The sequence below is a fragment of the Falco punctatus genome, assembly GCF_963210335.1.
Source record: "Falco punctatus genome assembly, chromosome: Z".
NCBI lineage: Eukaryota > Metazoa > Chordata > Aves > Falconiformes > Falconidae > Falco > Falco punctatus.
This window is the reverse complement of record NC_137586.1, coordinates 26,882,175-26,908,846: the sequence shown is the minus strand read 5'-3', so window position 1 is coordinate 26,908,846 and position 26,672 is coordinate 26,882,175. Positions and strand designations below refer to the sequence as shown.

Genomic DNA, 26,672 nt, shown 5'->3' with positions numbered 1-26,672 from the left:
ACTTTCTTCTTTTATTGAACTGTTGATCCTCATGGCTGCCAGGGACTAACAGCATCAGCTAGAGAGCCAGGCAGATGCAGATGAGAGATAGAAAGTCTTCTGTGGCATCTTTGTTAAGGTACTGCTGTCATGGCCTGACACACTTCAGCTGTTTTATTTCTAGACTCCTGCAGAAATTACCATCAGCTGACCTGCTGAGCCAGTGGGCTTGTAGAGTATCTAACTATCTGTATAGACTAAAAATATCACTGTCTTTACCATGTGATACTAATAATCTAATCACAGGAAAGACAAGCTTTTTACTTTGTATTACTGGAATTTCACATTAATACAATTACAGAATAATTCTGAAAACATTATTTCTGCATTTGTTAGAAACCATGTATTTCACTCAGTCTTGTAAAAATGTCTAACTGAGCTTTCTCAGCTATGTAACTTACCTGATTATTATTTTTTTCAGTTTCAATGATGTTTTACCGTTATTCTAATTGGTATCACTAAAACATATGGCCTCAAATCCTAGACATCATTCACAGTTAAACTTAGTAATGCCATGACAGACTAAATATAAGTACAACAATAATGCATTTCAGTCCTGCCAGCTGCAAAGTATTTCCATTCCTCCTCATAATTTTGATTTAGCTTACATTTGGGAAATACTCAACAAAACAGCATGTAATAGTAAAGGTCTTTCTGCAGAAATGGTTTGCTTATTTTTATTTACGTGCGGTAACAGTGCCACCACGTGGCAAGTGAGACAAATCGCACATCATTAGTTACTGGACTCTCTCTTTCAAATCTGAAACATTAAAAATTGAGGCTAGAAAGCTGAGTTCTTACCAAAGATTTTGTGGTAAAACAGAAATAAGAAAATTTATAAAATCGTAGAAATGATTCTGCAGAGGAATCTATTGAGTCTATGAATTCACATAAATTCCTTGGCTATATTTCTTCTTCACCCTTAATTTTGGGGATAATCTTGCATCTACTCCCTTCTTTGATCTACCAAAAGACAGAAGTTTATGCAGACTTGGCTTCTGACTATTTCTGACACTGTCATGAATCTAGTTCTTCTGATTCCTACTGAATGACTAACAAAAAATGTTATCATTAATGGTCATACCAAGAAGGCCATAAAATCCCTGTATTAGTTTAGGATTTCTTTGCCCACATTCATCCCATTAGAAAGGGGTTTCACAGTTTCATTCCGCTGGTATTTAGAAACTTTTCCCTATGTGTGTATATTTATATATATATATATATATATAAATAAAAATAACAGCCATTATTTATACAAGCATCCATACTTTTTGTTGCCTACATGCACTTTAGTGTAGCCCTTATGGATTTATATAGAGAGATCATGGTCCCTGTCAGCCCTCACTTTAGACATTTAAGCAAATCATCACCATTAGTCCACTCTATAGAAATCTACCCACTGTAAAAGATGATCCTTGTCCTTGAAGTTACCTGCTATTTATCAGACAATATACATTTATAAAATTCAGCATAATATGGACAGCTTTACCTTTATGTTTATTCAGAACATCTGTGACAGAAATGCCTTTTTTTCTCTCTTTTGGAATGAGAATTTGTTTATAATACCCTTGTAATTTATTAATATTATGGAGCAACTGAATATCACTGGTTCGGGAGGGAAGCGTTTGTTGACACTGAATTCAACATATAAATTGGTAATTAGATATAGATTAGCATCTCGCACCTTTTGGTTTTGCTCTGCTGCATGCTGCTCTGTTTCTGTCATCAGTAATTGCCATGTCTGATTCTCTTGGCCTTTTCCAGCAGTCAGTGCAGTGGGAGGGTGGTAAGCAGCACAAAGGTTGCTGCAGCACCTTCAGATTCAGTCATTGCAGGTTATATGTTGCTTTACAAGGGTGAAGTTTAGCTCTAGGTTGCTGTGCAGTGCTCTGAACGGAACCATGTAGAGCTGCTCCATCTTTGCTATTGTGTCATAAATCAGAGAGGGAGAAGCAAATTGTGTTACAGCCAACAACGTTTCTATTTGGTTTCAAGACTTACGTACAATAGGCATGAAAGCCATTTTGTGAGCTAAATTCAGAGCTACTCTAATGGCTCCATTTTCCATATTAGTTTATGACCTAGGAAAATGGGATGTGATAAATGTAAGAATAAAACTAAACTTGCTCTGCATTTAAAATATGTGTGTGTTTTGCTGATCTGGTGCTGGAATAGACAGGATAGCAGCCTCAAGAAAACTATGATGCAGCTGGCTCTTTTTCTACCATGACATTCACTATTATCATTAATTCAGCAGGTATGTTAAATCACAATATAAATTGCAGCAGCTAATGCAGTACATAGAGAAAAAGACGGAATAAGAGCAATAGAAACTATTATGAACATTTCACTTGACATGCTCCTCAGATATTTTGAAGAGTAAAAAATATGTTTTGTAGGTTGTCAGGATGACATCAGGATGAACCATGCACTCATTTCTTTTAATTAAGTGTGGTTCACTTCCATTAATAAATGACACTTTAAGATAAATTATCACCAGCGTTTTCCAGGACCAGCTACAAAGCACAAGATGTTGCTGTTGTTTTATAACAGGTATAAAGCCAAGTTGATTTCATTTACCACTGAAGTGGCTTTTGTGCAGCTCAATCTCATAAAACATAAACCAGAGCAATAAGAGGCAGATTGTCTAAATACACCAGTGGCTCTGTGTATTTCTGTGGCAATTTTTAATGGCAACAAGAGCCAGTACCTTCACCGTGCTGTTCCAAAACATGAAAACCCCTCTCCCATGCCACCTTCCCCATGGCACTAGCTGTTACATGTCTGCACAGCAAGTCAGACCAGCTCACTGCTCTGACCAAAAATTAACTTAACCAAAAGGAAATAATTTTGCAAGCTCTGAATCGGGTGATTTTGCATAGTGCATAGTTCCACAGTTTAAAATATGTAATGAAGAATATGGTTCTAATTATTACAACAGAATGTGTGCACAGTACACAAAACACAGATATGTTTTCTGATTGCCTCATTAACTCACTGTAAACTTTTCCTTCTTTATTTCCTTCCCTTCCCAATTTAGTTGTAAAGTATATGCTCTTATTATTTAAGATCTGAAATCCTGTAGGATCCGACATTTTCCAAAAATTTATATTATTTACACTTTTACATCCTTTTTGTTTGCATTTTTTAATCTTTAATTTTCGTTCCCTGTTCTATTTTATAATAAAGTTTAACATCAAATTTTAGACAGCTTCTTTTTGTTGGAAGGAACTTTGGAGAAGAAAGGCGTGTTTACCTGGAGCCTCACATAAAAAAAGTAATATGGCATTCCAAGGTCATCACCATTACTGTCACTGATTTTACCTCTGTCTACCTTGGGTAAAGATGACAGGGCTAAATGCGGCTGTAGAGCAAGCTGTTATCGTTTCAGAAACACAGAAATTTTGCAGGGGACCAGAAAGAAGAGGTTCCTAAGTCTGCAAATTAAAATGTTTCACTGAGCTGTTGATAAAAGGCAATCACAGGTTGACTGTATTTTTCATATGGTAACATGTAAATACTTTAATATGAGAACAGATATTTTTTCCAAGAATGTTATTTATGGTCTACAGCATAAGATCTTTAAATTCCAAAATACACTGTACATTGTACCAGCTGTTTACTGACATGCAGACAGATTTAATTTACCATGTCTTCTGTCTAGATAAATCAGTTAGCAAAGAAATATGTCAGATTAATCTGGCATCAGCTCTTTCATCAGCTAGGATTCCATTTCCTTCCAGCAATGTCTTCTGTTCTTTGTAGTTGTTCTTATCTTCCACTCATCTTCTAATAAGTTAGCCTTGAAAACTTTACTTTGCATAGTTACCCAAATAATACTTTTATCTTTCTTAAGAGACATTCTTAGGTTTCTTATAATTCTAGCATTTCAAATATCCAGTCATAATATACCAAACAATCAGCTACTTTATTAAACAGCTGGACTGCCAGCCCTGCAGTTTGACATAAAGGTTTTCCAGTATTTCCTTTTGTGTTCTTCTCAGTGTATTTTGACAATGGCTTCTACAGCATGTGATTAGTCAACACTCAGATGTATCTCAAGATCAATTTTTCAGATGAGGAGAGTTGTTTTCCTGTTGTTCTTTTTTCCTTTATATGAATTCTTTATAGAATCATAAATTTTCTGTCTAGTTCAGTGTTAATGTTGCTTATATTATATAGAAGCTTAAATACTGAGTATTTTTTCCTGTACCTCTAGTTATGGGACAGGGGAGATAAGTGTCAGTTTACTTTTAACAGAATTTAAGGAGTGGTGTAGTGCTGTGGAACAAGATGGAAACAGAAGTTAGGCGCTGTCATACTGTTGCACTGTATTACATTAGGAGACTTATTAAGAGTATTGAAATTCACTCTTTGCAGAAAAAGTTAATAATAATAAGGAAGGCTGTAAAATTCCATAAAACGTATTGTCTGAGTGTAGGTTTTTAATTCTCTCTTCTTTCAGTATTCATAGAAAACTAGTTCTTTGTGTATGTATTGTGTGGTGATGGTGTCAGTGTTTGATTCACATAACTACCTTCATGCAGATTTTACTAAGACACTTGAAAGAGGCTTCTTCATCCCTGTGTAGGGAAGTCTTCCACCTTGCATAATATGGCCATTTTCCAGCACGACTAGTCACATGCAAGAGGTTGAAATTTGTAGTGTAAGTCTATTTTTGGAGTCATTGATGTATGTGGAAATAGAAGAGATCAATCAGGTTTCATTTAAATAGAGATAACATTTTGCATATCCAAGAAGCTGCAGCTTCCTACATGCAGTACTCCTTATTTCTCTACCTTTTGTGAATTTCTGCTTTCATAGGATGGAGTTTCAGCATGGGCTCTGCCTACCAGTTCCACAGCTGGCGAGTATTTGTGATCGTCTGCGCACTGCCCTGTGTCTCTTCCGTGGTAGCCCTCACCTTTATGCCAGAAAGCCCACGGTTCTTGCTGGAGGTATAACTTTCAAAATGGTTTTCAGATTCCAGTCAAAATTATTTCTGTGTTTACATCTTGACCTCTATATAATGGGCATTAAGATTGTTCAGTAACTACAGTTAATATTTTAAACTGTATGTATGTTTTGTTTAAATGTTTTGATCAAATGTTTAGATTGGAAAACATGATGAAGCTTGGATGATACTCAAGCAAATACATGACACAAACATGCGAGCCCGTGGTCAGCCTGAGAAAGTCTTCACAGTGAGTATTATTTCTAATACTTCTGATAGCTTCTAAAGCTAATCACTTAGCACATCAGCGAGCTTGCTGACTGGCAGGTCTGGAGGGCTTAAGCAAACAATATTAACACTCTGCATGACAAAGCCAATCATTTGCACTCTAAATACCTAAATATAAGAACCAAATTCTTACTGAAATCATTATATATACAGCAACTGTTAAGATATCAGCCTTTGGCCAGCACATTCTTGAGCATATGTATCCACAGTGTGATAATTGTCTCTGGTATACCAAGATTTTTAGTAGACTCCATCTGTGTTTTATTTTTTAAGTTTACTTCACCCTTAATAATAACAGTAGGCACAAAGAAGTCCAAATTTGTTGGCTGTTCTCTCTTTAAAGCTTTGGAAATTATTATCTTTTGTTTTATCAGCTAAAAGAATAATTTAAAAGAATTAATTTTTACTTCTGTGAAGTAGTAATTTCAGAAATTTAAATTTCTCAAATATCTTGGAAGCTGAACTGCATCTGGTTGACTTGAGGTCTAACAATAAGGCCATATTCAAAATATTGATGGGTTGTTTGTATATGGAGGACAAATTGGCAATTCAGATGTGGAACTTTTTTATGGCATCTTCCTTATTTATGAAGAATGTACACAACAATTTTGTCTGTCTGGATACAGTAGGAGGCATTTTCTTGCTTTGAAGTCCAGTCTGCCTTTCCAGCTTGTGCTGTGCCGTGGGAGTGCAGGCATTCTGCTTCCTCTCAGAGCCATATGTGGGATGCTTTTCCTCTTCCAGAGCCTTTCTTCTTACTTCAATGCACATATAACTCAATTAAGAAATCCTCTTAGAGATTCTGCCTTTGGAGGCAGTATCAAGGAATGACCATCTGACCACATAACTTTATTCCATTGAGACTTGCAGTTTATTGCCTTCAATGTAGTTTCCATTGCCTCCATCTAATTTTTTCCACAAAGAAGCTCAAGATCTCCTATATTTAGCCTGGAAGTAGTCTAGCTGGTTAGCACATCTATCATGTTAAATCCACGTTTATTGATACATTGGTGACCTACTCCTTATCCCATCTAACCCATTATTTTATTTTCTGATTTCATTTATGAGTAAAGGGATTTGCCTAACACCATACAGCTAAGGTGTAATTTCACAATTGGCTTTTGCTGATCTGAGCGGCTTTCAGACAGGGTATGCCTTCCCCTAGTCATTCTTTGTTTTTATTCTGCCAGTGTTGATATTCAGTGACTGATTGCACAGTCAGCCGTAGCACAGAGCCTGTCCCCCTGCAGTGTTGGTTTAGGCATGAGGAAGAAGACAGAAAGGTACTGGGACAAAAGATGGGAGGAAGGATCAGCCACAGTTTCACATCAGTTCGATGTAATAGTAATCACGACCTAAAGCAGCCATGGAGAAGAAAACAAATAACACGCTTTTTGTTTCTGGTTCTTGTGATCTAACAAGTCTTTCTCTCTACAGTTGTTAAAATGTGACACTGAACCGCATTGAACTCAGCACTTCATTTGTAGCTATTTTTATTAATTGGTCAGCTATGAATAAAGAAAAGCCACCAGTTTCTTGGGATTTTTACCTGTTTCTGCCATGAACATTAGGAAAATCAACTTCAGATACTGAGGAGTTAAAGGATTAGAAATACTGTACTGTATGTCAAGGTTACACATGTATAGAAGTCGCTATTTTTAGCTTGCATTAGTGTGATTAGAAAATGCATCGTTGTGTCCTCACTGCACAGTATCAGCACTTCCTCTTATAAAACCCAGAAAGCAAAGAACTTACGCATCATTTGATTGGGCCATCCTTTTAGTGTCTCTTTTTTTATTATTTTTTTAATGTAAGTTAGTTCTGGATATTGTGACATTTTGTCTCAGTTATTTATTCACAGAGCTGTCCTAAACCTCATTGCTTCATCCAGTATCATTCTATGACTTACACATTAGTATTTTCCTCCACTTCATGACACTAGTTACATCATACACTTTGATAGTATGTTTTCTAACTACAGCTGATATAACAACTTTTTCTCCATTACTGCTATAGTTTTAGTATGCTTTGCTTTTAGATGTTTTCCTAATTACATTGATTTCATCTTTCCCTAGGAACTTTTTTCACAAGTCATGTTTATCCTTCTAACTCATATTATTGAGGATTTTATCTTCAAACCTTTAAAACAGAGAATGTATCAACTGATGAACAGTCAGGAACTTCAAAATGAATGTATTCTAGTTACTGGCTGCGGAGATGGTGGCTCTTAATACTTTTGAAAATACCTCCTGAGAGCAGTGACGCTAACAGAGATGGTAGTAGGTTGATGGTATCTTCTATTATGGGACTACCCAAGTCAAACATTTATGTACATCCTTAATTACATTCCTTGGTCCTTAGAAGATACATTCATTAGATCCGTTGGTTTAAGTGTTTAAGTAAAAAAAAATCTTTATATCCTTAAAACCAAAATCCTCTCCATTCATTCATTGCCATGTAATAATCAAATCACTTTTTTTCTGCAAACATTTCCCTTTGCAAGCATGTCTTGATTTTGTAAAATTTAAAACATTCTAGCCATTGCTTTTAAACAGAAGTTCTCTTTTCATTAAAATGGGTATTCTTTATTGTTTTTCCTTTCATTCTTCATATACTGACAGCTGAATATGCATGGTCCAGATGGACCATTGTCCTGATTCAATAGGACTTTTCTTATGGTAAAGAAGCATGAAGGCCAGGAGTTTTTTGTCTCCAGTCACATCCAGTCCTAGGAGAGAATTACACACACACACACGCACACGCACACGCGCGCGCGCACACACACACACACACATATATGTGTATGTATATGTTTCCCCAAGATCCACAGCTCCAAGCAAGTCAAGTGGCCAGGATGGTGAAAAGGCTGCCCCTGAGCCTACAGAAGTGGTACTGGTTTATACAGCATGAATCAAAAGGCCTGCCCTTTCTACCCAGAGGTGTGGCATGTGAAGATGTCTGTATGTATGAGGTCTTACATAGTCTTGAAGAAATTAACTCGGTCTTTTGTATAACATGTTTCGTAAAAGCAGTTTAAGAAAAGCTTAAAATCAGTGGAATGGTGCAGACAGGATTTTTGCTGTTGGAAGAAGTATAATGAGAAGGGTACAGGCTTTTGATATAGTCATGATTTGGCAAGAAAGTAGGCTGCTCTGTTTCAGAAATGAGGGTGGTTATTGCTATAACTGCTTAATGGGCTTTTGTTTGTTCTTGTCCATGGGATGAGGCTGCTGGTGCATCTTAAACAGTGTACATATGTAAAAGCAGTGGGCTGAAAACTAAACTGCACCATCAACACTGCTATTCCCTGATGTCCTGTAATCCACTACAGTACATTTGTGAGTGGTAGTGTCCTCATGCTGTTAAGAAGAAACACAAGCTATTGCTACCTTCAGAAACTGCAACCAAACGTTGAACACTCAGTCTTTTGCTCTCTCCCTCCTTTTATGTCAGCCCTTTACCCCATTTCTTTCCATTCTCTATTTGTCTTCTTTTAAAATAAACTGTGGATGAATACACTGCCTTTTCTGATAGTGCTATGGACCTGAGACCAGAGTGAACGGCAAAACCAAAACCATACCATGGTATAAGTTTGTAACATCCTGTGTCTGGAAATACATTCATGTAATACGTTCTTGGACTGCTACATAGGAGAGTGCAAGTGAAAATTAGCATTGTAGGCAACATTACATTCTCTGTCACTGGTAATTCTGCATTTTTCCCTGATGTCTGTTTATATCATTTCACTTTAGATGAAGTAGATGATGGCTAATAACAGCAATAACATGTGTGGTTCCAGACCATTTCACCTAACTTTTTCTCTCTTCACCAAAAAGGATAGTTAAAGTCAACATCCAAAAGACAAAGAGAGTTCCCTGCGTAACGCTACAGGAAATAAGAACAAAAGAAAAATCTTATTCAACTATTAATTCTTGACATTTCAAATATTTCTGTTATCATTACCATAGCTTTAATTGATAGACTTTCAACAGTGTTGTCATAGCAAGTCAGAAGCAGCTTGATAGCAAACTCTGGACACGGTTAACTGAGGGTTTAAATACTGTAGCAACTCTTGACATTAGCAGCTTGCTTCAGTCAGAGAAAATGGATTTCCTGCATGCTTTGAAAGTAGAGCTTTTCCAGTAAAATTGCATCCATAACAAACTTCGGCATTATAGTGAGCTACTATTCGTTTACATTTCTAAAGTAATTCTAGGGTAGACATGTTTAATATCTGCTCATTTTTAGTTTATGGGATTTATTAAAACCTTTCACTACTTCTCAACAGCAGTTAATGATTCAAGAAAATGCAAATATTTGCTGTTCTTTTTATTTCTAGGTTAACAGAATCAAAACTCCAAAGCAGATAGATGAGCTCATAGAAATAGAGAGCGATACAGGAACCTGGTACAGGAGGTGTTTTGTTAGAATTCGTACAGAGCTATATGGTGTAAGTAGCAATATCTCTGTTCTGTAATTACCTTCTTTTTAATTAGCCCTCAGAAATGGGATGGATTGATTGAGCTCATGCCAGTGATAGCAGCAATGCTAAATTTTCCATGCAACTGGGTGATTCAGGAACCAGCATAAGGTTCTGGGTTTCTGACCTGGAAGAGGTGCAGGGTGAATCACAGAGCTTGGTCCCAGATTCTGAGGAGGAGGAAGAGGCTGCACTGGTCTTTGCAGAAATGTTGGCTAATAGTTACATAGCCATATTCCCAAGCACCACAATATAATATGTACTGGGAATGCATATCAATATATACCTATAGAAAGAGGTGACACATGATGAGATGAAAAATTACCTGCAGGAACTTGAGGTGGCTTCATTACTTACAAATGGTAAAGTTGTGAATAAACGGTGTAAATTGTAAAACCTTTATAAGGCATTGTATCTGCATGTATTTTTAAGCATATCAAATCTGTTCCTAGAAAACTATGTTAGAGCTATTTCAGAGTTTAATATAAGCTTATGGGGACTGTGCTCTGTATCCTTTTTTACTTTTTTTGCAAAACCAAAATTACGCAGTATCTTTGAACCTTGTAATGAAAGCTGAGAAAAGTGTTATTAATTAAAACAACAACAAAAGAAAAGGTAAAAAATAGCTTTTCACAGTTGTTAAAGATCTGGCACCTTAAAGCTCTCTACAGCTGTGATGAAGTGTTGTAAACCAAGGTTTGTCACAAAACTGCTTTGCTTGGAAAAATGGCATTTTCCCTATGGGAAAAAAACCCACCCAAATCCAGGAAGTGTCTACTTTTATAGTTATTTGTCCATAAATGGAGTAGTTGATGACTGAAATGTTATTATTTGGCCTTGTTACTAAATCAGCTTTAAAGATGTTGCTCCTTGGTTGTCTCATACCCCTGTTATCTCACTGGACTGGCCTTAGGGTCAAAGCACCTTCCTTGTTGCATGATGTGTGCTGAAACCCCTAGGACAGACTGCCTCTGCTCTTCAAAAGGAGGACATCATCTTGAGATGAGAGAGAGAGAGAGAGAGAGAACGCCATTCTCAGTCAGCTCTGCTGTAGCATCTCTGACCTGGGGGTAGTCTCAGCTTTTCCTCGTATAGTTATAGTATGATTTTATAGCTGTGATACGTTATGATAGCTCAAACTCTGAGTGTGTCCCTGTTGACTTGTGGAATATAGTTTGCCTAAATTTAAAGCAGTGTAATACTGAGAAGTGAGAAGAAAACATTTCTGACAAGATCTCTGGTTTGAGACAGTGAAATGAAGCTGCTTAGAGATTAGGAAAGGCTGAGGTGGTCAGGAATGAATTAACAGACGTTCCACACTGGTGTAGGAAAAATTTGGTATTAGCCAGCAATGTGTGCTTGCAGCCCAGAAAGCCACTCGTATCCTGGGGTGCTTCAGAAGAAGTATGGCCAGCTGGTCGAGCGAGGTGATTCTCCCCCTCTGCTCTGGTGAGACCCCACCTGGAGTCCTGCGTCCAGCTTTGAAACCCCCAAAACATGACAAACATGGACCTGTTTGTGTCCAAAGGAAGGCCACAAAGATGATCAGAGGGGTGGAACACCTCTTCTGTGAAGACAGGCTCAAAGAGTTGGGGTTGTTCAGCCTGGTGAAGAGAAGGCTCTGGGAAGACCTTATTACAGCCTTCGATACTTAAAGGGGGCTTGTAAGAAAGATGGAGAGAGACTTTTTACCAAGGCCTGTAGTGACAGGAGAAGGAGCTACAGTTTTAAACTGAAATAGGATAGATTTAGATTGGACATTTGGAAGAAATGCTTAACTATAAAGGTGGTGAGACACTGAACAGGCTTCCCAGAGAAGTTCTGGATGACCCATCCCTGGACGTGTTCAAGGTCAGATTAGATGGGGCTTTGAGCAACCAGATCTAGTGGAAGATGTCCCTGCCCATCACAGGGGGATGGGACTAGATGGTCTTGAAAGGTCACTTCCAATCCAAACCATTCTGTTTCTATGAAAAGAAGATGGAAAGTCATGGAACATGCACAGCCTGCCTGTAGCTGGAGATTAACATACTTGTATGAGAAGTACAGCTATGACCAGTATCAAAAAGCTGATCTGCTCTCTCTGATGCCCTGAAGAAGCAAGGAAATCAGAATTAAAAAGCTATCATTTAACAATATTGTTCAAAATACTATTTAAAATAAATGTATTTCCTAATGATTTACAGATTTGGTTGACATTTATGAGATGCTTCAACTACCCGGTGAAGGATAATACAATCAAACTTACAGCTGTATGGTTCACCTTGTCTTTTGGGTAAGAGTGGTTGAGATCTTAAACCATTTTTGATAGACCCAGCAGAGAGAACAATCATCTGCATGCAAATTTTGGTCACTGTGATTACCCTTTTTATTCCAAAAGGTTTTATACAGCGTCTTTCCACAAAATGTTGTATTTATCGGTTAGTCTGTTCTTGGTTGCAAGCCTGATTCATCAATAGTATCTGCTTCAGAAACACGCCATCTGCTGGTGTCGGCATCTTTCAATATTTTTATTTTATGGTGGATTTTATTACTCTTCCATCACTTAAGTGGCCAAGGGAGCCACTCATCTCACCTTGCACAGATTTCCAAACAGGTGGGATTGGTGACTGAGCTTTTTCTGTTTTTCACAGCTACTATGGCTTATCTGTCTGGTTTCCCGATGTCATTAAACATCTGCAGTCAGATGAGTATGCGTCCCGAGTGAAACATTTCCGCAATGAGGAGGTTTCACATTTCGTCTTCAACTTCACACTGGAAAATCAGATTCACAGCAATGGAGAATACATCAATGACAGGTTTAGAGATTTCCTAATATTCTGACTTGGCTGGGATAAACAAATGCATGTTGTAAGGCATGTCCTAGTAATCTAATAATTGTATCCATTAGCTAATGGTAGATATTTGAGGTTTGGCTTTTAATGGGAATTCATTTCTGTTCTTGATTTCTTATGACTTGTGGAGCATGTGGAGAAGCGGACCTGTACATGCCCTGGTGGTTCCTGTGTGAGGATCCCCCAAGCAAACCCAGCTTCCTTGTCATCCTGAAAAACAGACTGAAAAGCCTAAATTAATGATGCTTCCTTTCACAGTGGGATTCAAATGTTTTCAGACCCAACACATGCAGCATATTTTAGGGGGGCTGAGGAAGGATGTACTTTCATCTCTGTTGCCAGTTCTTTTCTTTTTTTGATGAAAGACACTTCTGTGAAAACTCTGTACATTGAGAGGTTAGGATCTTACCACAGAAGAATAAAAGCTAAACATTACTGTAAATCAATGAAAAGCATGAACAGTTCTGAAATGGAAAACAACACTTTGGCAATGCCTTTTTAACTGAATCCAAACATACTAAGGCTTTATCTGGACTCTGCAGATAACTAGATAACTTGGGGGAAAATCAAACACAGCTGTTTTAGGTATCTGGTTTCTCTTAAGAAATACACAGAACAACCATGTGAATGGTCTCCTGGAAGTTATGGTGCTAAGTAATTATTATTTCCATATGAAAATCTGTATCTAAGTGAATAAAATTAATGATTTTGGTAATGTGGTTTTTTTTAAAAAAAATATCATCATAAGAACGTGAATTTTGACACAGTTAAAGGTTTATGCATTGCAGACAAAAGATACCAGCTATCTCATTTTTGAACTATCCATAGCTTCCCAGTTCCACTCCTTTCTAGGAGTTAGATGTTCTCCTAAAAGCAAAGAACCATTTACTGTCAGTAACTGACAGCACTCCAACAACCAAGGTCTATCAAATTGAACTGAAAATTCTTCTAAAACACTAAATCTGACATTAACCTACTCTAAACCACTGATTTCCTCTTTTAAACATACAAGTTTAATAGGCCTCTGACAGTTATTTGAGAGTCATGAAACATTTTCCACAGAAGTATGGACTTGTTTTATATTCTTACTCCACAAATGTTTCAGTCCTCCACCCACCCTCAGCCTCAGTGTTTCCTTCATTTTCTTTCTTAACTAGAAGATCTGTCGATACTTGCCTTCTTACTTCATTACATTTCTGTTGAGTTTTAATTCAAATCATTGCAAGACCAATTTCAATGTAGTCACAATATGTTTCCTGTCCAAAGGTGAAAAGTGCATCCGAAGAATGTAGGACATGTCGTCTGTCATTTCTGTTCCAACTGACTAATCTAATTGCTAAATTTTCTTTGTTCACCTCTGGAATTAGGCTACATTTTAAAAAAGAAAGTGCTATATGAAAAATGATAATGAGTTGACACTGAACGCCAGCCTGATTTTAATCAGAGTCTGTCACAAATGAGAAATGATATAATAACTAAAACTAATGGGCTGAAAACACCATTTTTCTGACCAATACACAAAGCAAATTCACTAGCTAGTAAGTCTTCCGGTAATAAACACACTTAGCTTTTGCTGGCCTTTCTCATAAAGAGAATTCCAATTTTATTTACAAGAGAGTTTAATTCCTACTATTTCATAGGTAGCATATTTTGTGTGTTCCTACTCCTAGTATTAGTTTTACAATAAGAAAAATACATAGCTAGTCACACCAGATTTGATTAGAGCAGAGTTCAGTCTGTATTCAGAAGGCTTTGGTGTTTTATCAGTTCTTACTGGCTTATAACAACTACGGCGCTGCTTTCCAGACCGTTGCCACTTCAGGTGAGGTCTGCCAGAAAAACTGCCTTTTTTTAGTTGTATCTTTTTCCACACCTTCATGTGAAATAGACTGTATCACAAAAATAATAATGTATTTCTACACGTGTCTTTTTCTGTTAGCATAATGATGTTGTTTGGTAGAATTATACTCAAAAGGCTTACAGTGACAAGCTTTCTCCATGTTACTAGGCTTTTAGTCTAGTAACATTGAGAGTTACTGCTAGTAATACACTTAGTCATTGACGTTTTCTGTGAATTACTTGATTGACAGTCATGATGAAAGACCTAGGAGTTAAATGAGAGTCAGTAGGAAGAAGGTTGTTCAGAAATAAGAAAAGCTACTGACAGTTTGTTTACAGCTGTTTTATGTACACAGTAATTGCAATTGCATCCACAGACACAGGAGAAACAAACACATACTTCCAGTTAGATACCTAGCTGTATAACTGGCAATGTAGTTGTTATGTTCATGTTAAACTATTTTTAGAAACCATATTTTGACACTTGAACTAGTATGTTTTTCATCTGACCCTGACACGGTGCCCAGTGTGTTCATCTGGAGAAATAAATGTTCTTTTAAAATTTTCTTTCTTTCCAGCTTGTTCGTACTAACAAGTGCTTGTTTGTCCCAGGAGACTGAGTTTCTGGAACATGATCTCCCAGTTTCCGACTGTAGGTCAAATTACAAGTAACAGTGATTTTACAAGGCTATTCCTTGAACACCATGACATTGGTTTTGGTTGGTGAATAAGGACAAGTAATAATGGAAGTATTATCAAAGACATTGTATTACCAGTTGTAGCCAGTAGCTATGTGGAGCTATTTGTCTTATTAATGCTTTCTCTGAACAGTAGTGCTCTAGAGTCAGCTAATCATTAATTATGTCTCCAGAATACCTTTAAGGAATCATCATTACTGGGGTTGAGACTTTTTAGACAAGTATAGCTGCATCAGCTTGACCTGTTGCTCTTGCTGACCTATGAAGGTAGACTGACAGAAATTATGTGTATTGGGCAGGTTTATTATGATGAAGTTTAAATCAGTAACCTTTGAAGATTCACTTTTTAAGAACTGTGTGTTTGAAGACATCACTTCACTGAACACATACTTCAGGAACTGTACTTTCGTGAATACCACCTTCTACAACACAGGTATTACAAGAAATAACCTTGAACATGCGTTGTTCGTCTGTGTGTTCTCATCATACGTTTATAATTTCTGAATTTCTAATAAGGCATACAAGTCTTCTTGTAAGGAATAAAAAGCTATAAAAAGCAACAGGCCTCCGTAATGTTGTAACAGAAAACTGAAAGGATCGCACCCGCGCCAGAGGTGTCACGGGCCTAATATTGACTCAGATAATAAGCACCTCTTTTAATTTTAAAATCTCTAAAGAGATTCAGTCTCAAGAGGACAAAATATGTTTACTGCTTTACTGGTAGCTTTAACTAGTGTGCTTTTATTTAGTCTAAATGGGACTGGTGAAATCCTTTGTTCATTGTGCTCTCTGTGGCATGGGAATCTGCTACCTAATCTATAATCATTCCCACTCTCCTAAGTATTGTAACAAAGATAGGAATGCATGTTTTCATATGTTAAAACAGAGGGCACTTTTTTTTTTCCCCTCCAGTTTAATAAAACCTAACTGAAAGTAGAGCATGGCCAGCTAAGCTTGTTGGAAAGATGGGTGCTTCTTACATGCTTTCCTGTAACCCCAGCAATCATAATAGTAAGAGAGGTTTCAGAGCAAGCAACGTCCAGCTTTCTTTGTGTAGAAAGAAGGTATTCTTGATTCAGGGTTATAAGGCTGACAGGAAGAACAGCAGGAAAGTGAAAGTATAGGGAGAGATCTCCAAAATTGTACTGGAAGAAGAACAGCCTGAGTGACTGCATGTAGTAACTAATTCCTGTTCAAGCTGAAGACCATGAGGCCTTCTCAGAAATGAAAATTAGTTTAATCTGAATTCTGTAGGAATGTTTCACTTTAAAAGAAGTCAAACCAAACTGAGCAAAATTGGCAGTCTCATCTGAAAGGCTGTCTGGTGTGGAAACAGAAGGTCTGATATTGAGCAAGACCAAGCGATAGAAATGTGCAGATACCTGATGCTTTTTATGCAAGGCCAGCTTGTGCTGAAAGATCTTAACCAAATACAGCCCAAGCAGAGCTGAAATGCAATAATATAACTTGTCTAATTCCAGGCCTTAGTTGCTCATTTTCATGAATTTTCCATATTTTTCTATTAAGATAAAAAGGTATCAATATTAATAGAAAGAACTAGTCCCATTTTACAAAGCAGTGAAAGCTCCGAGTTGTCATTAAAATTGCCTGAATTGGAAATGTTTTTAATCAAAAGCTTCACATGGAGTCAGCTGTTAGCTGAAATGTTTCTTTTTCTTCTTTCCACAGATCTCGAGCAATATAAATTTGTTGACAGCGAATTGATAAATTGCACATTTTTCCACATCAGAACAGGATGCCAGATTTCTTTTGATGATGACTACAGCGCCTACTGGATTTACTTTGTTAATTTCCTGGGAACTTTGGCAGTGTTACCAGGGAATATTGTGTCCGCTCTCCTGATGGATAGAATTGGACGGTTAACAATGCTAGGTAGGGGCTTCACTTTAAAACAGGTAACACCACCCAAACCTAAAGCTCTCCTGATAAAGTAACATGTTCTCTTTTCGAAGAATGTGGTTCAGAGAGACGTAAAAAATTCCCTCTGCAGGTACTTCATTTATGCAGCATCGTAAGTGCTGTTTTAAAGAGTGTCCTATTTAGAAACTCTAGGAACAAAAGGTTCTGTAGCCAGTTCTGCTTATGACATATTATCAGTCATTGCTCTTCTGTGCTGATATTACAAGACCATTATTTAGGCATCTGGGATGAGATTTTGTAGAGTGCTGATCATTGGCTTGTGTTTGCTCCAGCTGAAAGGAAAGCTAGATGTGCTTGGGTGTCCATCAGCTAGTAGAGGTGACACCTTGGATAAGTCAGCAGTCCTTTGACTGTTACCTGTTTTGCAAAATAACACATTTGAAAGGTATCTTCTGTGGATTATCTGCAATGACATATCTGTTTTCAATCTACTTATATATCTATGTGGTAGTTCATTGTATTCATTTTCTCAAATAATATCTCTATATAAATGCAATTCCCAATTGATGTTTTTGTTGCTACACTACATGAACAAGTTTCAGGTATTTGCAGAAGATGATAAACAAGGAAGAATGGGAGTAGTTTTCCCCAGGCAGCTTGCTTTGGGAGTTCAGAGAGGGTTCCATCCATTAATACTTTATGATAGATCCTGCTGTTTGAGGAGTTATGTTTTTTCTATGAGCTCCTTACAATACTTGTCTGCCTGACTGGTCTTGCCAGCAGAGGTCTCTAGTTTTTTAACTCGTATATATGGATCAGTTATTTAGCTATACTGTGTGCATAGAACCGTTACATAAAACAAAGACCATTCTTTAAACACAGTTCCACTTCATGTTTGTTTCACCTGACTCGTACCTAGGTGGTTCCATGGTTCTCTCTGGCATCAGCTGTTTTTTCCTGTGGTTTGGGACCAGTGAATCCATGATGATAGGTATGCTGTGCCTCTACAACGGCCTCACCATCTCAGCATGGAATTCTTTAGATGTCATTACTGTGGAGCTGTATCCTACAGACAGAAGGTATGTACAGATACACCTCCCGTAACCTCACTGACACTATCTCTATATACCAGCAGAAACAGTAAATAGAAATGGTTATGTATGAGCTTTGCAGAAGCAGTGGTGTTCTGAGTGGTCCAAAGGAATAGATTGTCTTATGAACAGCAGGAAGAAAAAAGGTATTTTTGAGCTATTTGGTGTATATTTTACATCAAATATCACCGAATCAGGAAAATAGCACAAAGGTAGTTTCTTACAAAAAAAGGAGATCTAACTGCTACTCTCATCTAAAACACAGCTAATGAGGATATTTCTGAAAACAGTAATGGAATATTTCTGGGTTTCTCCTAGTGCAAATGGCTATGAAGGCAGTAGTTCCAAAACATCAATATAGCTGCATTTGTCTGTTGGCTGTGAAATGGTGGGGATGATAATAAAAATCACTGCCTGGAGCTGAACAGCATCTTCTGGAAGAGATTGTGGGTTTGAACCATGCTGAGCTGTTAATCAGTCTGCTACACATTTGTATGCAGGGTCACTAGGAGTGTACATAATCAGCATTAAGCAGATAGAAAAATGTCTCAGACACTGCTCCTGACTCCTCAGGGCTCTGGGAGGAAATTTCCATGTCCTGCAAGCATTGCTGCTAGATGACATGGGTGGGTTTTTTTCGGGTACAGGGTACTTTTTAATGCTGATCTTATGTCACTTAATGGACTGAAGGAAGAACAGTCAAGCCATACGCTGTTGTATGTTGAGTGTTAAAAGGTAAAAGCCGTATTTTCTTGAATAGACTGGGACATTTCTCCCCCCTCCCCGCCCTAAACAATTTTTATATAAAATTGCCCAGATTCTGGCCAAGGGAAAGTGTCCTTTCTCCTGTCACAGTGCTATTATGTCATTCACTAGAAGTTTCAAATATGGTGAAAAGTATTCCCAGTTTACATATGCATGATGCTTTACTGGCAAGTCTGAGCTTTTGGACAGAGATGCGACTGACTTTACTAGTGTCCATCAGGAGAGAAAAACTGTAGACTGGCGTCTCTGTTTTCTTTTCATTGGCATTTTAAAAATATATTCTTCTTCACACAAGAAACTGATGTCCACTGTTGTGGTTGTATCAAATAAACGTACTAGGCAACTTATGAGTCCAAAGCACTAAGCTTTAATATTAAGTGCTAGTGTTTTTATTACACCTCATGAAATTGCTCTTCTATCAAGAATTTTTCCATCATCCAAACTTTATGATATAATTCTAATAAAGATCCTTTAGAAATAGCTGTCTTTTTGGTATTCCTGAATGTAGCAGCCACAAATACTTTCTTGATGTAAAGAAAAATAATTAGAAAAACCATTTATATTAATGGAAGCAAAAATAATCATCATTACTTATTCTAGGGCATCTGTATTTGTAGCTAATAGTTGTTTTTAGTAGTCTCTGCTAGCTTTGGGATTGTAGCAAATTCTTCCCTGGTTTTTTGTTTGTTGTTTTTGGGGGTTTTTTTGTTTTGTTGTTTTTTTGGGTTTTTTTAAATGCTTATGTGTGCAATAATAGCTGTCTGGGATTCCACCTCAGAAATTCACTTACAGCTGAGTTGTTGGGTTTTTTGCAGCAGCTCAGACAGAAAATTTGTCACTTTGTATTATCGATATATATCGATATAAAAGGGCTGATAGGCAAAATCTATCTGTGCCAGGAAAGACATTGCTGATATATACTGTAGATGAGATTTTTACCCAAAAGTTCTGAAAGTGATGGAACTGTCACTGCCAGTTTTTGCCAGTTGGGTTATAAGGGTATGGCCAATTCTAGAAGTCACTTCCTATACATTCTATTCCTCTTTTTTTAGACTGGGGCAAAGCTTCATATTTCATAGAACTATTTGAAATTTAATACCAGTAGGGACTCAAACAACTTGCTTCCCAGAATTTTTTCTCTTGATTTTTTTTTTAATCCAGACCAACTACAGTTTAACAGCCACCATTGCCCACCTCTGATGGTCCTATCTTTCCTTCTAAGACTCCTCTGATCTCCATAGCCTGGCACAACTTGCCACAGTTTCCTGGGAATTCCCAGCTTCTGCATGTAGCTGTAGGGCCAAACAGCCTTTCCAGGCATATATGGTACATGAAGCTGCCCGATCTGTATTCACGTATGAAGTCCTTCATACAGAAGATGATGCCCTCTTTTCACTACAAAGCTGCATCCAGAGTGAATCTGGTCCTGAAACTGGCTCCCAGTTTCCCCCCAAAAGGCAATCTAGGAACAACAACTTCGCTCGCTCTGTCACTACATTACTTTTCCAATGTATACCTTTTCCTTACTCCCGATCAATGAAATGGCCACAAATCAGCAAAGAAGTTCAGCTGGAGGCTGGGCTGGTAGCACAGCGTGTGGAAGGAGGCCATTTCACACTACTGCGCACAAGAGAGCGAGCTGGGCAGCCCCTCCTTTTCCTCCTGCACAGCTCCTCTTGGAGAACAGCCAGTTGCCAAACCGCTGGGGTGTTGCCAGTGTTATGCAGCGTAATACAAAAGGTGTTTCATAAATCGTACTCCAGGTTATTTAGCGGTCATGCTGGCTTTTTGCCAGGTAGGGGTGTGGTGAGCAATTTGGAAATGTGCAGTGTATATGGGACATGGCACACATTTCAGTTTGCTCTTCACCAGCTGCCCACAGAGCAGAGGTGAGGTTGCTTCAAAATCTTAGCAGGTTTGGATTCCAAATGCATTCACGCTTATCTGCCTATTTACATTTTAATTTACTAATGCATGGATTTGAGGTAATTAAGTATTGTCCTATATTCTTGATGAGTACTTTCAAATTTTATGCCATTTTAGCATGGCTTTTGCCTGTGTGTTCTTATAAAAATCTCAGTTGATTTGCACCACTGCTAAAACAAGAGATGTTAGAGGTTGTAGGGATTTCAAATGGTTCTCAGGTAGATGATGTTCTGTTAAAAGGTGAAGATATGTTACTAATCCTAGTCATAGGTAGGCTTCTGTCTTCCAGATGACATACATGGTGGTAATGAAAAATCATTTGATAATATTTATTTTTTTTTTACTTTTCAATACACACATTTTAAAGGGCACTCATGATGACTAGCTATAAACTAGCTGATTTCCAAAAAGAAAGTAAATTAACTGAGCTCCACAATGTAAAGAACTTGTATTACTCATCTTTTGCCTCATCTTCTTAACGGCCTCTGCTATTCTGGACTAGTCAGCAGGTTCTGAAAAGTCTTTGGTTACATATGACCCTCTTGAAGGCCAAACCAAACTTCCATAGCTTTGGAAGCTCGGCTTTGAAGGAGAATTACTAAATGTCTGGTGAATGTTTTTGGGTCCTCCTAGAGTGCTTTACTACTCTTTCATAAGCTTTCCATATTTTCCAAACACTGCTTTGAAAGAAGGTGGTGTAGAAATGGAGACATAGAGGAAAAATACATTGTTAAAAATTAATATTGTCCATCAGAAGAGGAAGGCTGTAGACTGACATGTGTGGTACCAGCAATCCCAGTCACTGAGCATTTTAGAAGAGGGAATGGGCTGGAATTGCAGCTTCCACTGCAGCTATAACTGCTTAGCATTTCTGCAACAAAAACCTGAAGGTGCTAAGCTGAGCAGACCAGAAAATGTGAAATGCATGCTCAATGACTATTTAGTTAGTGACTATTTAAGTGACTTGCTCGCATCATATACGAATTCTGTGGCAGGGGTGGGAATTGTATACTCTCTTCTGATAGCACTCATCTGCCTTAACTGTGAGACTGCTTTCTCATCTTGACATTCCCCAGCCTTACTTACAGTGCACCTTACAACTTCGGCAGCAGATGAGGGAATCTAGGTTTTCTTCACTACATTTATGTTTTACCCTTGAGCTCTTTTAGTTCTGTGCCTTGGCAGAGTGATGGGGATAAAAAATATTGTGTGATGAGGTAATTATGGCTTGTGTTGTAATGTGTGTGCCCAAGGGCCCTGCAATACTTTGCAGTTTCCTAGCTCTGTCTGTAATACAAATATGAATGGAAGAGAGTTGAAATTCTCTGAAGAAGTAACATTTAGCAGATTTTTATGACTTTAAAATGCAGTCATTTCTTTTGCATAAATGATAAATGTCTTCTTGTGAACTAACTTGGGAAGCACCAAGTTTATAAGCCTACACTCTTGTCAAAGAGTGGATACAACAAATAACCCAAACTTAAACAGAAAGTGGAATACAAATAGGTTGTCTCCTGCAGAGTAAATCAAGGTCAGATTGCATCACATAACCAACAGTTCATCAGTTTTACTACAGCTGCCAGGCGTCTGGGTTTGAATATTGGCCAGGAATCTTTGGGATTCGAGGTGTGCTATAAAATGAGGTCATCCTGGCTTCCCTTTTTGTAGTACTTCTGAAATATGTTCATAAGGGTTTGGTCCTAATTAGGAAATAAGTCACTTCAGTTAATTGTATTTATCTTTTTCTCCTTTTCTTGAGCATTGAGACTCTATCCCCACAATAATAAAAATTATTCACAGGGTATCTTAAGTCCAACATTGTATTGTAGTGGCTGTCAGAAGAGAAGTTTTCTATTCTTTTGAGTCATAGTAGCAGTCATTAACTTACAGTAGACTTACTGACAGCTATTTTCTACTGCCATCCTGTGGATGTGGTTCAACTGCATTTTGCTGAAATTTCATGTTAATGTTTTTAAAGCATGACATGCTGAACCTATGCAATGCTTTGGGCAGGAAGGCAAATTCCACAGTTTTATTGCATACTGAGTGCTATAATTGGCCAGGCTATGTTATGCATCTTTATACTCATTTTTTAAAAGAACTTAAGGTGTCTGGAATCAGAAAACTGTCCATAGCACATTCAGAAACTCTATTCTAATAGCCTTTGCATATTATCCACACCCATAAAAGTGATATTCAGAGCCTTTTTGAACTTGCTGGATAGGCTCAGCACTAGCTCTGGCAAGAAAGTTCTCAAATATCTGTGCTACACATTCAGGAGCCCTCCATGGCAGGACAATTAAGTTTTTAAGTACTGTTGACTATCGGCAATGGTAAAGTGGGTCTGAATTATTTTATGTAGGAATATAAGCACCTGGTCTAAGAAGGAGCATATGTGGCAAACAGGAAGCAAGCTCTTTTAATCTAAAGTCTTGGATAATCCCTCTATTTTTAACTGTTTGGACTCTTGCCATTTTTATGTGGGGCTTGTGTGAAAGGAAGCTAAGCATTTTTCTTTGTCGCAGCTTTCCCAGGAACAAGTAAAATACATTGGGGAAAATTCCTTTCCCCTAACATCCAGTTTTCTCTCAGACCTGCCGGTTTCATAAGACTTCCACATTTTTTCCTGTCAATACTACAAGCTGTAACTTTTTTTTTTTCTTAAGGCAATCCCATATTGATTCACCAGCATTGTTTTACTGATGCGCCTGAATGACAGTGCTTAAACCAGTAACTGATCAATTTAACGGAAATTAGTGTATATGGTAATGGCTTATGGCTTTAGATTTTTTCAGTTAACTGATTCATGATGCTGAGATGACACATCACGTATCTTTGATCATTTGCAGACTTCCTGTACACTCTTAATATTTTCCTGAAACACTGTGGAAGAGACTGTACTAGTGCCACAAGAGAAGACTGTACTTGTACATGTTCGTGAATTGTGACATATTTATTGCTTGGCTATTTTTACTCCCCTGGATTCAGTAGAATTAATTATAAGGACATGAATTACTACAGATTTTAGCTGATTTGCATCACAAACATTGTTCTAAGAAAGATGTTTAAAAAAACAAGTCTGAGCTTGCTATCCCTAGAGCTCAACAGTTTGCTTCATGACTTTTTTGCGACCATTCTACACAACAAATTTATATTCAAACACTGCATTAAAATTGAAGGATATGAAGGCAGAAGGTTGAACAGGGACAATGTTTTTCAGGTACAGTTCACAACAACAATTTACTTCAGCCAGTAAAAATCTTACTGTTCCTGCCAATGATGTGCATATTTTAGGTGAAAGGACGTGCCTGAAAACAGCTTAAAGATTAGAAGATTGGACTTCTGCTGGGTTGTTCATTTTGTATCATCAGAACATCAGAACAAGGATAATAAAAATGGGCTTACCTTGTCTTATTCTTCTTTGTTTATAATTTGATAATACTAATAGGATTAGCCTGATAATCACCCCTTACAATTGGAAAAATTGGTTAAGTCTAGATACATTTTACAAAGCAGAACTGGTTTTTCAGTGCCAATGAATTAACTTAATTTTGCTCAGATATAAAAGATATTATATTACAAAACTACTTTAAATCTTAATAAGGCAATCTTGTGTATATTACCTCTAATAGATATAAAGCACAGTGGCAGCCCTGAATATGCTGTCTGTAGATCCCAGCATGTGAAAAGAAATTATCTAAATTGCTCAGAAAGTTCTATTCAGACTGCTATTATAGCTAGTTAATATAAGCAAATAGTATCTGTGAAAGAGCTTACCTTTGTAAGGCAGTATAAAAGAACACTGAATATTAATAAAGCACCCCCACATGATTTGTTCTATTGTCTTTCTAAAGATTTCCTCTCTGTATCCAAATTTGCTTTAGCTAGATCTGTATGTTCTTTGGGAGTTTTGGTGTCTTTCTGAATATACAGAGGCTGTTGATGACTAAGTGTCTTATTTTCTCTGTGCAAACACTGTTTTTTTCCTGTTACTGTTACCTGGGGGCAAGTTTGGTTTTACATCAGTACTGGCAGCTGAAGAAACCATATTTATCTGTGCAGACACTGATCATAACCACTTACCACATTAACTTTAGAAATATTTTCTGTATGTAAATGAGTCCAAAATTAGAACAGTTCTGACTCTTTTCCTCTCCTTTTCCCCCTGACTTGTTTAGAATAGCTGCAACTTGTTATTATCCTATAACATATGCTCTGCTTTTCAGGCTGGCTGTGTTGGCTTTAACCTCTTCCTACCTTTTTGCGATAAAGTTTATTTTACCACAGCCTTTCCTCTTCATGTTCCTCCTTCCTGCCTGCACTGTTGTTCACCCTAGAAGATGTGTCAGTCTGGAGCTCCTTCCCTCTCAGGAGCTTCTCACCATCCTGGGTCAGCTTGTCCTAGATTGTTCTGGGTTTTATCTGCCCTTGTAGTAGAGATGTTTCCATGGTAGAGATTTAATCTTCTTCTCATAGATTTTGAAAGTTTACTCCACTGGGGTGTGGGTTCACTGCTTCCTCCCACTCCTCCTTTGGGCCAATGCCTCCAAAAGTTGTCCTTAAAATGAGCAAGTTATAACTCACTTATTTCTCCTCTGAGGAAGGCATTTTCAAGGAGCTGCTGCAAACATTCCTCTGTCAGAAAGCTTCACAACCAACAATTCCAAAGTTTCCTCATTGGCTGCTCGCAGCAGTGTGCTCTCTGGCAGTTATCAGTGATCTGTACTGTGGGGCAGCAGAGCATATTGCTTTCAAGATTATTATCTCCAAGATGTGCATGTTTAGCTTTTCTTGGCACTAAATATTATGTAAAAATGCTGCAGGTTTAATGAAATTTAGAAAAAATAGCAAGCAAGGGCTTTGAAGATTCAGAAGACATATACGAGTCTCTTCTGCTTGTTTTTTCACAGTTTTTCCGGGTAGTTTCTGCTCTGCCATCAGAATGACCTGTCTCTCCTTCCTTATCTATCACTGATACTTATTTTCATGCAGTATCTGGATGGGTGCTGCGTTTTACACAAAGAGGAATTATGGTTACTTCAGACAAAGTAACAGTTACTAAATACAAGGTATTTTAAAGAGACTGCAATACTGCTCTCAATTGCAAAAGCTGCTTTGCCAAACTAATAAAAAATATATTATAATTATAATCACCCAGCAAAAGAGACTAACTTGTGTCTTGTCCTGGGATCAAAAAAGGCTTACAATATGCAGAGCTGACACTGGAACAGTAAATATCAACTCCTCTGATTTTACTTCCATAATGTTTTAGGCAAGAGGGTTGACTTATGATCTGCAACCATGGACAAATAATTTTTAGCATTAATGGAAAAAACCCTTTTTGAATGTATGTCAGTTGGTCTATTCCATGTCTTAATTCTGTTCTACAAACATCCTTTTAACTAATTTAAGAATTTGACAGTAGAAGTACCATTACTTCAAATTCGCACATTTCTGAATCTTTTCCAGACTCTGGAGTTGACTCTTCAGGTTAACTAGAGTTCTTAGATTCAACAAAAGTGATTTAAAAATATACCAGAAGGATCTAGACCTATCTTCATCATTCTTTTGATGTAAGGTCCTCAAATATACCAGGACTGGTGTAATTCTGAAGACAGCATGCGTGTCAGGTACATCAGGTCATGGACAGTGCTGAAAACCCGTATATCCTGGTTGGCTATACTGGACAGAAGCTTTTACCTCTCGCTCATTATAAGGCTTGGGTGTAGGACACCAGGACACATGCCTGATCAACGCTATTGCGATCTAGATTTGCGGAAGAGCAGAGGAGATGAACTAATGATGCTCTGGGCTGTGGCTATGTCTGTGGGTTGCTTGAGGCAGCGGGTCTCTTCTCCCTTGATACCATGGTTTGCT

General features: G+C 37.7%; 1 protein-coding gene across 1 annotated transcript in view; it reads left to right on the top strand.

Annotated features, from left to right (window-relative positions):
- The window catches only part of SV2C (synaptic vesicle glycoprotein 2C), a 240,529-nt gene that overhangs the window by 191,632 nt on the left and 22,225 nt on the right, over positions 1-26,672 (top strand). Inside the window, exons 6-13 of the mRNA XM_080373289.1 lie at positions 4,864-4,997; positions 5,154-5,243; positions 9,621-9,731; positions 11,948-12,036; positions 12,395-12,559; positions 15,432-15,565; positions 16,822-17,025; positions 17,933-18,092. Of these exons, the coding sequence (XP_080229415.1) occupies positions 4,864-4,997; positions 5,154-5,243; positions 9,621-9,731; positions 11,948-12,036; positions 12,395-12,559; positions 15,432-15,565; positions 16,822-17,025; positions 17,933-18,092 (1,087 nt within the window). The remainder of the gene's footprint in view (positions 1-4,863; positions 4,998-5,153; positions 5,244-9,620; positions 9,732-11,947; positions 12,037-12,394; positions 12,560-15,431; positions 15,566-16,821; positions 17,026-17,932; positions 18,093-26,672) is intronic.